This window comes from Pituophis catenifer, unplaced genomic scaffold, assembly GCF_029215685.1.
Source record: "Pituophis catenifer annectens isolate HBS135680 unplaced genomic scaffold, rPitCat1.0.hap2 SCAF_5, whole genome shotgun sequence".
Classification (NCBI taxonomy): domain Eukaryota; kingdom Metazoa; phylum Chordata; class Lepidosauria; order Squamata; family Colubridae; genus Pituophis; species Pituophis catenifer.
In genome coordinates, this window is record NW_027256885.1 from 65,782,030 (window position 1) to 65,796,633 (window position 14,604).

At 49.0% G+C, this 14,604-nt stretch overlaps 1 protein-coding gene across 1 annotated transcript; it reads left to right on the forward strand.

Annotated features, from left to right (window-relative positions):
* The first annotated feature begins 2,012 nt into the window (after window positions 1–2,012).
* FUZ (fuzzy planar cell polarity protein) lies at window positions 2,013–8,886 on the forward strand. Its single transcript, XM_070944779.1, is given in 10 exon segments — window positions 2,013–2,099; window positions 2,963–3,033; window positions 3,035–3,092; window positions 3,154–3,240; window positions 3,749–3,855; window positions 4,689–4,759; window positions 6,346–6,447; window positions 6,782–6,857; window positions 6,859–6,903; window positions 8,637–8,886. Coding segments are annotated over 10 exon segments (954 nt in total).
* Window positions 8,887–14,604: the final 5,718 nt, after the last annotated feature.

Here is a 14,604-nt window from a genome sequence, read left to right on the forward strand (position 1 = left end):
CAGCGGGAGAAGTTGGGGCTCGTGTGTGGGGGGCGTCTGTCCTGGTTGGAGCGGCAGAGGTTGGGGCCCCTTTGCTATCCTCAATCTGCGGGTTCCCTCTTGCCACCAGATGATTGGCCCCCACTTGTCTAGCCAGGAAAGTCCCAGTATGACTGGATCAGTCATCTTGAGGACTATTATGAACCGAATCGTCTCCCAGTGATCCCCTAGCTCCAGCTTCACTGGCTCGGTCAGGTGTGTGGCGTCAGCCCCGCCTTCTAGGGTCCCATCAACTTGCTCAAACCGAATTGGGTGGTTGAGTTTCTTAGCTCAGATCCCCAATTTTAGGACTGTGGGTAGATTAATCAGGCACCTAGTGCAGCCCGAATCTATCAGGGCTTGGAAAGTCCCTTGGGTCCCTGTTTTTGGGGCTGTTAGGCATATTGGGAAAAGGAAAGGGTGGATAGGTCCACTCACCATTGGGTCGTCTTCCCCATCATCCTCGCTGTCATACGAGTCGGGGGATTGATCTCCATCATCTGGGACTCTCCTTGCTTCGGTCAGGTGGGCGAAGACCTCTGTGCCTGGGGGGAGATTTTGTGGCACATCGGTGGCACGCTTGGGGCCCCGTTCCGGTCGTGCCTTTGGCGGTGGGTTTGGCCTCGGCCCCGGGGTTCCACACGCTGCTGCCAGATGGCCCGTTCCCCCACATCTGTAGCACCTCATTGGGCTCCGCGGAACGAAAGGCCTTTGGGTAGGCCATAGTGCCGTGGATCCTCGTCTGGTATGTGGTCTCGTGTCCGATTGATATCTCTCCTTGACTTCTGGTTGCTTTAGCATGTCGTTGGCATGCAGCCCCCTCTCAATTTGCATCGCCACCTGGAACCATTCTGAGAGTCGATTCGGGATGTCCCAATAAGCGGTCACTTGGGTGATTCGCTTATCTAGGCTTGTTCTGAAGAAATACACCAGTAGTCGCTCTGATAGGGGAGGTAAGGTGCCAACGACTCTTCTGAATTCACGAATGTGCTCCTTGATGGGCTTCCCTTTCTGCATTAGGTTTCTGAATTCGTCTTCCACATAGGGGTCCTCCCCTGCCTCCTCGAACCTAGCCCGTAGTAGTTGCAAGAAACCATCTGCGTCTTGCAGTTGGGGGGCCCTATTCTTGTAGAGGGCTGCTGACCAGCTCCTTACTTCTCCTTCCAGCCCTTCTGAAATGGCACTGACTAGGGCTCTGGGGAATGGATAGAAGTGTCCATAGTGCTCAATATAGATTTCAGCTGCGTCGAGGAACTGCGCTACCTGGTCTGGATCCCCATCAAACTTCCCTCTGAACCGGGGTGGCTCCGCCCTCAGTGGCCCCTCCTCCCATTGCGGGGCTTTGTGTGCCTGTCTAGGGTGTCGTTGGACTTCTTCCTCAACTCTAATTGGGGGCGGTGGTGCAATGTCCTGCTTAGGCTGGTGTGCTTGCTGGGCAGAGGAGGAACCCATGGATGTACACTGGGACTTTCTTTCTTTCTGGTGTGGGAGGGGGGAGGGCTGCGCTCCCGTCTATGGTGACTCATTTCAACAGGCTCGGCTGGCCTCCCCCTGTCCTTGGGCCTGCAGGATGGTCGCTCCTCCAGTCGGACGGCACGCTCAAAATCTTGCTTCAATTTCTCCATGGGGCTCTCGAGTGGCAGCTTTGAAGCTTTTTGCTGTCTGGCTTGTTGCCAGTCCCATAACCAATCCGCCCTTCCCAATTCACTCAGAGACACCCCCTTACCTTTCGCGTCCGGAAAGGGGAACTCAACTTCTGCAGATTTTGGCAAAGTCCACCAAGGTTCATCATCTTTTCTTCTCTTGGCTTGGAGCACGATCGTCTGACCTTGGTAATTCTGCGGCAGTGGTGGAGGAAGGGGGGGTTTTGCAGCTTTGCTGGAAGAGGGGGGGGGAGTTGAGGCCCCGTTACATCCAAGCTGGCTGGAGTAGGGAGGGGGGGCTGGTTCGCAGCTACTTGAAGTAAGTTTTCGGTAGAGAGTTGGCTTTCTGCCATGGCTTCGGAACCCTGGCACCACTCCGTCCAAACATCTGGCAGGGAGCTGGAGGGTTGGAGGTTTGCCAGTTTGGCTTGGAAAGTTGTGAGTACTGACCGTCTGTCAGGTTTCGATGCTATCTCAAAATAAAGGAATTTCCAAACTGCTGATCTTTAAGGAAATTTTCTCTTTATTGAGCATAGTGATCTGTCCCTGGCTCTTGCGCAGTCAGTACTGACCTTTGCCCCCCAATCCCTCCCTTTCCGATCCCCAATTCTCTGCGTCTCATTGGCTATCTTCCAAGCCACTTTCCTCATCCCTCCTCCGTCAGATCACAGGAATGTCCCCCTCCTCCCATCTCCGAGGAGACAGAATCTTCAAAGGGATTAAGTAGGCAAAAGTTCAAGCTTCTCCTCTCCTTATATATGTCAGTGCTGGGACGCTGACAGCCTGCATATGATGCACCAGAGACTAGAAGGGGTTAAGTCTTTACAGACATCACATGTGACTATATCAGCCAATGAACTCTCTTATTGGACTCTTACCTAGAAACCACTTGGATATCTTCCCCTTTTTTTCTCTCTCTCTCATCTATCTCTCAGCGAGACAACACATGAACTTCTCTCTCCTCTCAACATCTGAGTCATACAGTTAGGGTAAAAATGTAACAGGACACCCTGTTCATTATTGTATGCATGTATATATTTGTAAATAATAAAAACAACCTTTTGAACCTGAAGCTGTATTGACCAAATAACTTCCTCATAGAACCAAATGAGCACGACCATCAATATATAACTGATAGTAAGTGCAACTGGATGGTAATGATTGAGACCCGCAACTGTAGACGTTTTTGGCACTGGCAAAATAATGGCCATCTTAAAACATAATGGGACCACTACTTGCTGTAATAAAAGATTGAAAATATCTGTGAGAACACAAGCCAACTCATCTGCACATTCCCTAAGAATGTGCAACAGTGGTGGCAGCTTGCAACCACAGAAGCCATGCTGCTGGTGTAGTTTGTACACATTCTTTCTGCACACTTCCTGCAATCTGCCTGTTTACCTTCCCCAAGGCAGTCCCACGATGAGCAGGTTACAGATTTGAGGAGGAAGTGAGGCTGTATAAGTCCGTATTTCTAATTTTTCCCTGTTCCCATTTCCTGTCCTTTCAGCTTGGGCCTGATGTGGAAGCAGTATTGCTCTGTAGGCCTAATCCCTCTTTACAATGCCTAGCTAATGAGGTGAGTGCACTGTATCTCAAATGTGTCTGATCTCTATCTAGAAAAGAGCAGTTTGTCACCCTTCCAATGACCCCCTCCCTAAAGTACATTTGGAATTTATCCATCTATTGGTTAAATGTACTGCTCTATCTGTTGTCCATTGCCGATTTACACAGGAGGAGACATGCTTGAAGTAGTGTGTAGCTACTTCAGATTAACGGTCACAATGCAGCCTCCCAAACTACTTTGGGGGGGGAGAGGTGTGATAACATCTTTCACTTGGCTTTTGGGGATTTTAAGGATAGGAATGGGATCAGTTTATTTCATGGAGGCTTTTGCTCTCAATCCCACCATTTAAAGCCCAGAGAACTAAAAAGAATATCAACAATAGTGGCCATTTGCTCTTGACTTTCTGTGGTATGATTTGAGGGTGCTGGGGGTTGCCTACAGGGTATATAAATAAGAAGATGCCTGTTCATCTGTGGAGTCAGGACCAAATGTCTCTTGAAGTTTTTCTTTCTTTTCGTAGCTAGTGAATGAGTTTTGGCAACCACTGCTGGATCTGCTGATGGCAAGTGCCAGAGGCCCTGCTAGATCCCTACCACCTGGTATTGTGCTTTCTCCTGGTATCCTGGGGCGACTCTCAAACTTCTGGGTGGTCCAAGAAACCAATTTTGTTTAGGATGTGGATTCAATGTTTGTTAAACCACATAACCCAACAAGACAGACACAGACTTCAGAGGATAATTAGAACTGCAGAAAAAACCATTGCTACCAACCTGCCTTCCATTGAGGATCTGTATACTGCACGAGTCAAAAAGAGGGCTGTGAAAATATTTACAGACCCCTCACATCCTGAACATAAACTGTTTTCAACTGCTATCCTCAAAATGACGCTAAAGAGCACTGCACACCAGAACAACTAGACACAAGAAGAGTTTTTTCCCCGAACACCATCACTCTGCTAAACAAATAATTCCCTCAACACTGTCAAACTATTTACTAAATCTGCACTACTATTAATCTTCTCATCGTTCCCATCACCCATCTCCTTCCACTTATGACTGTATGACTGTAACTTTGTTGCTTGTATCCTTACGATTTATATTGTTTCCTGATTGCTTATTTGTACCCTATGACTATCATTAAGTGTTGTACCTTATGATTCTTGATGAACATATCTTTTCTTTTATGTACACTGAGAGCATATGCACCAAGACAAATTCCTTGTGTGTCCAATCACACTTGGCCAATAAAAAATTCTATCCTATCCTATCCTATCCTATCCTATCCTATCCTATCCTATCCTATCCTATCCTATCCTATCCTATCCTATCCTATCCTATCCTATCCTATCCTATCCTATCCTATCCTATCCTATCCTCCCTTTTCAAAGTCTCCTGTGTCATTCAGGGCAGTACTTTTACCATTCTGTTCCCAGCTATAAGCCATGGGTTCATCTTTTACAGGTTACTGCTAATTAATAAAGACCAAAGGAAAAGTCTCTTTACAGTGCATCCTCATGGGGCTTCAACTGAAAGTAGGGCTCACACATTCTTGTATTAGGAGAGGGGGGAAAAATAGGAGCCCCTTCGATTTTAGTAATTATGAAAATCATAAACATTGACAACTTATGCCATATAAAGGGGTGGTCTACTAAAATATCACCCTGATCCCTTCCTTCTTATAGGACAGTGATGGCGAACCTTTTTGGCATTGCATGTCAAAAGTCTGAGCCCAGCACCCATAATGCAATGCGCACCCCCATTTGCGCATGCACGCACAACACCCCCCCATGCTCCCCCTGTGCATGTGCCCCGCACTGCACATGTGTACCCCCCGAACATGCCCCCCCTTTTTCCAAGAGGGCCGGCATACCTCTTACTAGAGGACAACTAGGTACCGGCCCATTCCCTGGCAAGACAGCCATTCCCCGGCCAATGCATGACACTGCCGAGATGGGGCCGAGAGCACTGCTGGGGAAGCTCTGAACGCGTGGCTTGCCTGGGCTCCTTCCCCACTGGGAGCCATCGTTCCCTGGCTCGGCGCAGCACCCCCACCCGACCCCCACCACTGTGCTGCCTGCGGTTGGGCCTATCACCTGACCCCCGCTATGCCCGCTGCTGTGCCGCCGGCCTAGCCAACGCCGGGGAAGGAGCAGTGGGCGGGGCAACCAGCCGCCCAGCCAGCAAATGCTGCCCTGTGCGCCTGAGCCGGCTGGTCGCTCTTGCACTTCCCCCTGCAGCCTGCGGCTCCTGGCAGGGAGGAGCCCAAGCAAGCCACATGTTCAGAGCTTCCCTGTTGGGGCCGAGAGCATGTCCGCTGTACACCGCCGTCCCTTCTCCAGGGAAGAAGCGAGCTGCTGGAGGAGCAGGGAGCTGGTCAGGCGGCATCTTCCGACCTGGCTGGCCTGCTCGCCATGATGCTGGCGACAGCGGCGGCTTGCTTTCCTGCCCTGAGTGCAGCACACAAACTTTCCCTGATGCTTCCGAAACTTTGGTGCGGGGCTGAGGGAGAGCGAGAGGCAGAGAGGGAGGAGCAGGTGGCTGCTATGCCTCAGGGCTCTGGGGAGAGGTGGCCGAAAGCTCCATGTGGAGGCCGCCAATCATGAGTCCCGGGGGCACCTGCTTCCAAGGGAACGGCTCAGCTATTTCGAAGCAAGCAGCCGGGAGAGCGGCCATCAGCCAGGGAATGGTGGCTCTCAGCGGGGAGGAGACCAGGCCACGGGGTCATCTGCACAGGCAGACCACCACCCCACCTTCACCGGCTGCTGGTCCAGACCGCCTGGGGCCACGCAAGAAGCCCGCATGGTCAGGGAAGGAGGGAAGCCCTGGCTTACCTTGCTCTTCTCCCCTTGGAGCGACCGCCAGGATCCCCTCTCCGCAGTAGTTGGCAGTTGGCTGGTGTTTATGCGCACTCTGGAAACAGGAAGATCATCTTCCTGGAGCGTGCATGCGCAATGGGTGGCTGCTCTTCTGGTTTCCGGCCTGCCAGTGCGCATGAAACCCAGCTGGCCGGCACACCGGAACCCAGAAGAGCAATGGGCGACGGCTCCACGTACCTGGAGAAATGGCTCTGCATGCCACTTCCGGCATGCATGCCATAGGTTCACCAACACGGTTATAGGATCTGAAATGTCCACGAAGAATTGGCTCTGTGCCCTCCTTTCTTTCTATGGTTTAGTTACTTCCTTACACTTACCTTGTGAGAAGCAAGCAAAAAACACAAGTATGTTCCCACCTATTCTGTTGTGAATATGTTAGAAAGTCATGTGACTATTTATAAAAATTGGAAAAAGTCCCTGTGACTGAAAGAATCAATAGGCACCAAGATATATACCAGTTTATGCTTATATTGAAGATGCACAAATTAGGTGGCCATATACTGTATATTCTTTAATAAACTAAAATAGTTGAAAGGTTGTTTCCTTTTTACAGTAAATAGCAGCAGTCAGCATTAATACCTACATGCCACAGTTTATCTTTTTGTTGCATTTCCTTGGAGCATTTATACCAGACCTGTGAGGTTCCTATTGAACATAATCATACTGTCTTTTCTCCAGTCCCTCTGCAGGATGACTTTCATATTGGTTTCTTCCACTGTCCTCAGCACTGTTATATGGTTACTACACACAAATCCTGTTATGCATGGGAGCTAGCACCAGGTCTTGCTAATCTTAAAGTTGTCAGTCCTGGAAGCCATCTTTTACATTGGAACTTCAGGGCTGCCACATTTAGTGCTGTGGGAAACTGGGAGGGGGGTTTGTATGGAGTGGAGAGATATCTAGCCATAATAACATTATTTTCTTTGAGAGTCAAGGACATCCTGCCCTGAAACTGGAGTGGTATGATTGGGAGGCACCTCCAGTTGGGAAGGTGCATTGATTGGACCATGTGATGGACATGTAGGTGCTGGGGCAGGGACTTGAACTTTCTTTTGGGTGGGAAAAACCTGGAAGCTTTCAGATTTGGGTTTTCCCAGATGTGCCAATATGACATCTCTAATAAAATGGAACTTTGAGGAACTTCTAGCCTCGGAGTCTTCTTTCATTGGGGGTGTTACTTGGAACCATGACATTAACCTACCCTTTGGAACAATCTACCCCCAGAGATACGAGTGATCTCCGACCTCCGGACTTTTCGTCGGGCCCTAAAAACTCATCTCTTTCAGTTAGCCGGTCTCTCTTGATTTTATGATTTTATGGTTGATTTTAAATTTTGATATGGATTTTAAATTGATAAATTTTAAACTATGGGCCAAATTTAATTATTTTAAATCTATTTTTAATCGCACTTTATGTATAAATGTTTTATTTTGGCTGTTCACCGCCCTGAGTCCGAAAGGAGAAGGGCGGTATAGAAATTTGAATAATAAATAATAAATAAATAAACCCGAATCCTCTTTAAAACAGCACCTCGGGGTGCTGTCTGGGGTCCTGAGCCCCTAACGCCGACCCAACATCGGGCGGTGTGAAGACTCAGGGAAAATGGAGAAAGGCAAAGCGACCACGGAGGGGAAAGAGGGAGCTGGTTCGATGGTCCACATCGAGACCCTCTATTCCCCTTCCGAAACTGTGGTGAAGGCAGTGGAAGCCACCCAAGTGGAACACCAATAGGGTGCCCAGCCCAAAGAGCCACCGCCCTGCTAAGCTGCTCAACCAGACCCTTCTCTGTGGGGCAAAGCTGCAGGAGCCATGCTGCCCCAGGAAGCATTGACCGGAGCAACGCTGCGGGATCCACATATGGGAGTGAGCCGAGTGCAGCAAACCCAAGCCCTTGAATGGACAGCATTGGGACCGGCTAATCTCAGCGATTCCTGAGAATGGGGCTTCCTATCGCTGTCACACAGCCAGTCGCTGGCAGGCCTACTGGAGCAGTTCGGCCAACTCAGCATGGGCAGCATCGCATAACCTCATAGTATTGGCCTACCCGGATGGACCCTAGCTCAGCCCACGTTCACCTTTCTGGGCCAGGGGGCCACAGTGGCACCGAGTGGAGCATCGACCTCCTTTCACTCAGCACAAAGCAGATTGCACCATAGCCTCACATGTCGGGCCCTGTCTACTGGAGTGACAGCCCTTGCTGGAATTGGAATGGTGCCGCAGCAAGGCCCGCTAAGCCAATCCAGTCTGGTGCTACTAGGACCACAGTTCGGAGTGTTGTGATCCAGCACACCACCTCAGCAACCGGTCATGTTGCCCCAGTTAACCAGATCCCCCCTGGCTGGGCCTTCTACCCTGGCAACGGATGGGTGCAATACTAATGGACACCAGCTCCAGTCCTGCAGCCGCAGCCCACACCAGTCCCGCAACCAGTGCCAATCCCACTGCCGGTACTGGTCCAGCCGCCAGTGCCGGCTCAGCAGCCTGCGCTGGCCCAGCAGCCGGTCCTGCCAGCCACTCCTCCTCCACGATTTAGAGTGACATTCAACGGGACCCCACGAAAGCTGGCCTACTTCCTCAATCAGGTCTGGTCCCACATTGATCGCTATGGGGACCAATATCAGACCGATCAAGACCTGATTTTGGTGATTGCAGATGGCATGAATAAAGGAGAAGTGGTGGAGTGGATAGCTGAGCCACATGATGAGAGAGCCCCGGAGCTAGAAGATACGGACGAGTTTGTCCAACTGCTCCAAGGTTGGCTCGAGACACGGCCCACCGAGTAGAAGCTGAAGCCCAGATCAAAGCCTTGAAGCAAGCGGGCCAACTAATTCCCAAAGAATTAGTGTGGGAGTTCCGAAGGCTGGCCAGAAAGCTGAGGAGTGGCCTGAGCGCCTCCTTGTTTACCAGTTCAAAGAGGCCCTGGACCCAGACCTCAGACAAGCTTGCAGCATCAGGGGAGTTCCAGAGCGTATACAATCCTGGTACAACACGGCAGTGGCCATGGACCTGGAAATCCACCCCCATAGGAAACCGACTGCAGAAAAACCAGCAAGAAGACCCCTGGGCTACTGAACCCCAGCTAAGGTATCAGACGTGCCGCAACCCGCATGATCTGGGACGATCAAATGCTACCGGTGTGGCCAGCACGGGCACAGGGCATCCGAATGCCTGGCCCCTGCCCCAATCCCTCAAGTCTGAACTTCTTCTGCACCCTGGGCAAGAAGGACCCCGCATAAGACACCGGATAAAGGGAAAATAGCCAAACAGGCTGTTGAGGTTCCTCTCCTTCCAACTGTGAATGAGGGAACTCCAGCCAGAGAAACCCCTCCAGGCTCCACCGAGGGGAGCAGCGGAATTAATGCTGTGTGTGTGGAGAACACCTACCCCCTCCCCCTCATGAAGGACATGCTAAGTCACTTAGCCAAAGGCAAGGTGTTCACCAAGCTAGACTTAAGAGAAGCCTATTACCGCATACGGATCAAAGAAGGAGACGAATGGAAGACCGCCTTTAACTGTCTGCTTGGCAGCTTCCAATTCAAAGTCATGCCATTTGGCCTGCAAGGGCCCCCCGCAGTTTTCATGCAGCTTGTTAGGATATGGTGCATGCCTAACAGGTTGTCCAGGCAATATATAAGCTAACATGATGAATATGTATTCTATGACTTTAAGAAGTACTGCTGAGTCATTGTAATGCTGAGTCATTGTATCCTGATTGGATAAGCTCTGTAGTAACTGTATTTAAGGAGAGCTTGAATGTAGTCATTGTGGACATGCCACCATCGTGACCTGTTATCAGCGTGAACTTGCTACTATTTATTACCTACTGCTGTTTTGTAATTTCTACTTGATCTCTTACATGGTCTAATGTGATCATGGTTTATTTATTCTGTTTTTAAGAACTATTTATATCATTCCTGTTTGATCCTTTTACTACAAACTGGTAAGAAGAATTTTGTATCTCTGGACTGATTATGACTGGCTAAGACTTGGATTGATTAAAGACTATGAGATTGTTTTTTTTTTCACTACAAAGTAAAAACTTTGATAAACCAGTTTATATGTATTTTATTCATTGATGCTCTCAGCACCGTTTCCATGTGCTCTATGCTCTGCTGGTTGTTAACACAACAATATCCTTAACACATCTGATAAATGAGGTGCTACATGAGCACCTATACAAAGGAGTCCTAGTTTACCTAGATGACATTCTCATATTCAGCGAGACCCTCAAGGAGCATGTAAAGCTAGTGCTGCAAGTGCTGAAAAAACTCCTGGTCCCAAAGCTCCACACAAAACTGTCAAAATGTGAATTCCATAAAACATCCCTAGATTACCTAGGCTACCGAATATCGAGCGTGTCAGGGTTCCAAGTAACACCCCCAATGAAATCAAACTCCGAGGCTTGAAGTTCCTCAAAGCTAACTTTTATTAGGGATGTCATATTGGCACATCTGGGAAAACTCGAATCTGAAAGCTTCCAGGTTTTCCTCACCTACAAGAACATTCAAGATCTTGCCCACATCTCCCACATATCCACACAGCTCCAATCAGTTCTTTCCCAAACAGAAGACATCCTCCAATTTCTTCTTTTCACAGCTGCCGGACACCATGGCCTTGAACTTCTCTTAGAGAAGTTTGTTATGGCTATCTCTACTTCACTCATGCAATCCCCCCTCCCAACTTCCCACAGTATGATTGTGGCCTGGATCCTCAAGGCACACAGGTAATATGGCTTCCAGGCATGACAGATGCCCCTCCCCCTCAGAAGAGACACATGTCCTGTAAAGAAAATAACATTTGGGGGAGTTATCCACATTTAACACCCCCCAGGGGGACCCTTTGGCTTATCCGGGTATTTATCATGGAATTGTTTAATCAGTCTATCTGCTTTGATGTTCCAGCTTTTTACCCAGGTGGCGTCAGACAAAGGGTACCCTTTCAATTGTATTAGGTATTGCAATAACCTAGCCAGCCTTTAGCTTGGACAATGGACTGCCAAAAATCTTTTGAACGGTTAAAACGCCTATTTGCGGTGGAGCCAATCCTACAGCATCCTGACCCGAATAAGCCCTTTGTGGTTCAGGCTGATGCAAGTGATGTGGTGGTGGCGGCTGTTCTACTACAAAGGGACCCCTGTAACAATCTAATGTTGTGTGCTTATGTATCAAGGAAGTTAACTGACACTGAGCGCAGATGGGTGGTATGGGAAAAAGAGGCGTTTGCGGTGCGATGGGCTCTCTTGTCCTGGAGACATTTCCTGGAGGGGGTGGAGGAGCCTTTTGAGGTTTGGACTGACCACAAGAACCTCGAAGCACTGAAAACCCTGAGGAAGCTTTCTCCAAAGCAGGTTCGTTGGGCTCAATATTTCAAACGCTTTAACTTTAACCTGAAATATATCCGGGGGGGGGGGTAAGAACCTTCTGGCTGATGCTCTCTCCCGCAAACCCCAATTTGACAGCCAACGGGAAGAGATAGTTCACGCCATGATTTCAGAGTCTCAGCCAGCTGCCCAAGCCCGCACCAGAGCGCAAACGCACCAGGGTTCCAACCTCCCCGAAGACAAGTTGACAGCAGAGCTAAAAGCGGCACTTTCTAATGATTCCTGGTTCAAAGAGCACCAGGCGGACCTCACCCTAAGGGACGGGTTGGCGTGGAAGGGGAATAAACTTTGCACAGGGACCTTTGCACAGGTTCACCTGGTGCACCAATTGCGACCCTACTTGGATCAGGAGGCTCTCCTCACAGTCACTCATGCCCTTGTCACCTCACGGTTAGATTATTGCAACGCGCTCTACATGGGGCTACCCTTGAAAAGTGTTCGGAGACTACAGTTGGTCTCTGTGGCTGCCTCAGCTCTCTGGAACCAGTTACCTCCTGAGATCCGGACCATCCCCACCCTATTGGCCTTCCGAAAAGCGGTGAAGATCTGGCTTTTCTGGCAGGCCTGGAGCCGTTGATCTCGCTGTTGCGATCTGGCGAGATCCGGCCATGAATGGTGTGAATGGGTTTTAATTGTTATTAATGTTTTAATTTTTAATGTTTTTATATATGGTTTTTAAATGCATTGTAAGCCGCCTTGAGTCTTCGGAGAAAGGCGGCATACAAGTTGAACAAACAAACAAACAAACAAACAAATAAATAAATAAATAAATAAATAAATAAATAAATAAATAAATAAATAAATAAATAAATTTTACGTACCCCACAGCCTACGGCTCTTGGTACTGAAGAGAAGTCATGATTCTCGCCTGGGGGGCCACTTTGGGTATTTAAAAACCCTCCATTTGACTAGGAGGCAATTCTGGTGGCCAAAAATGAAAACTGAAGTGGAAGACTATGTGAGGAGCTGTGCCACCTGTGCCACCATGAAATACCGACCAGGGAAGCCCCCTGGCCTTCTCCAGACTGTGGCCGAACCCACCAAGCCCTGGGAGGAGATTGCGATGGACTTCATAGTTGAGCTCCCTGACAGTGGGGGCAACCGAGTCATTTGGACGGTCATTGATTTATTCTCCAAGCAAGCCCACTTCATTGCCTGCAGCGGACTACCCTCAGCTAAAAAACTGGCAAAGCTGTTTGTGAAACACATCTACAGGCTACATGGAGTCCCAAGAAGAATATCCGACCACGGGGTCCAGTTTACCACTAAGTTCTGGAGGGAATTTCTATGATCCATTGGGTCGTCCCAGGGGCTTAGCTCGGCTTTTCACCCGTCGACTAACGGATCGGCTGAAAAATTGAACTCGATGGTGGAGCAGTACATTAGGTGTTATGTGAATTATCAACAGGAGAACTGGATGGACTTGCTACCATTCACAGAAGTTGCTTATAATAATGCAGTACACAGCAGTACTGGGTTGACTCCTTTTCAAATAACTACAGGCATGGATTTTGTGCCCATGCCTGAATTGCCTAGAGAGCCACCTACTTCCATGTGCTTAACAGACTGGATGACCTCGTTGAAAAAGAGTTGGGAGAATACAAAAAAAAGCTTTAGCGGAGTCAGCGGAAAAATATAAGGCTCAAGCCGACAAACATCGGGGTCTCCAACCACCTTTCCGAATAGGGGATAAGGTGTATTTGTCAACCAAGTACCTAAGATTGAGAGTGCCCAGTAAGAAGTTTGGACCCAAATTCATAGGTCCCTTTCCTATAGTGAAAGTTGTTAACCCAGTGACTGTCCAACTTAAGCTCCCTTGCATATTAGGGAAAATACACCCCGTTTTCCACAGCAGCTTATTGAAACCGGTCAGAGAATCCACCCTCAGACCTTTGCCAGTTGCTCCGCCCCTTCCTTTAGTAATACAAGGGGAGACTCATTATGAGGTGAAGAAAATCTTGGACTCTAGACTTTACAGGGGCTGATTACAATATTTGGTGCACTGGAAAGGCTACCCTTTGACTGAAGCTACTTGGGTTAAGAGTTGGGACGTGAAGGCTGATGCGCTTGTGAAACAGTTTCATGACAAATTTCCTGACAAACCGAAAGGTCCTCCTGGGGGGGAGGGGGGGGTTAAAGGGATTGGTGCTAAGCGTTAACCCCTTCTTTTGTGTTTTGTCTGTTTTATTTTTCAGGATGTGGTTCTTTCTGCAGGGGGGGGGACGCCTGTCAGCCTTGGAAGCCATATTAGGCCGGAAGCTTCTGCCACCTCATGTGTGGGAAAGTAGGAGGTGGGATTTAGGAGAGGGGAGTTAGTAGACATAATAGCATTTTTCCTATCGGTCAAGGTCAGGGCGGTCTAGCATCTGGAGGAGGAGTGGTCAGGGGCTGGGCCGAGGCGAAACAGATGGTGATTGGAGCATGTGACCGAAAGGGGAGAAAGGGGTTGGTTTTGGGAGCTTTGTATTATTGAAGGAATGCCCGGGTTTTTCAGATTCGGGATTTCCCAGATGTGCCAGTTTACCTTTTGCTAGTAAAGAGAACTTTGGAAAATGCCTGCTTCCGCGTCTTTACTGGGAGTTGGGGGTTTTCTGGAATGCTGACACTCTATACACTCTGGAGTCTAATATCCTCTTTATCTCGTAATGGGTCTCTCCTTCCACCACAAAGGGGGGAGGAGGCAGTTGGGTCTGGGGTCTTATGTTAGATCCAACGGATCATTTCAACAAACTACAATGAAATACGGGGTGTATTTTCCCTAATATGCGAGGGAGGCTTAATTGCACTGTCACAGGGTTTATTATTTTTACTATGGGAAAAGGGCCTAAGAACTTTGGTCCCAATTTCCTGCTGGGCAGTCTCAATTTTATGTATTTAGTGGAGAGAAAAACTTTGTCCCCCACCCGAAAGTGGGGTTGAAGCGAGTGGTGCTTATCTGCTTGGGTTTTATATTCAGCTGCTGCTTCGGAGAGCGCGTTTTTTTTGTATTCTCCCACCCCTTTCTCAATGAATCCATCCATTCTGTCAACGACAGGGAGGAGGGGGTTTCTCTCGGCAGTTCTGGCATGGGGACAAATTCCATGCCACTGGTAACTTGGAAAGGAGTTAGTCCAGTGCTAGA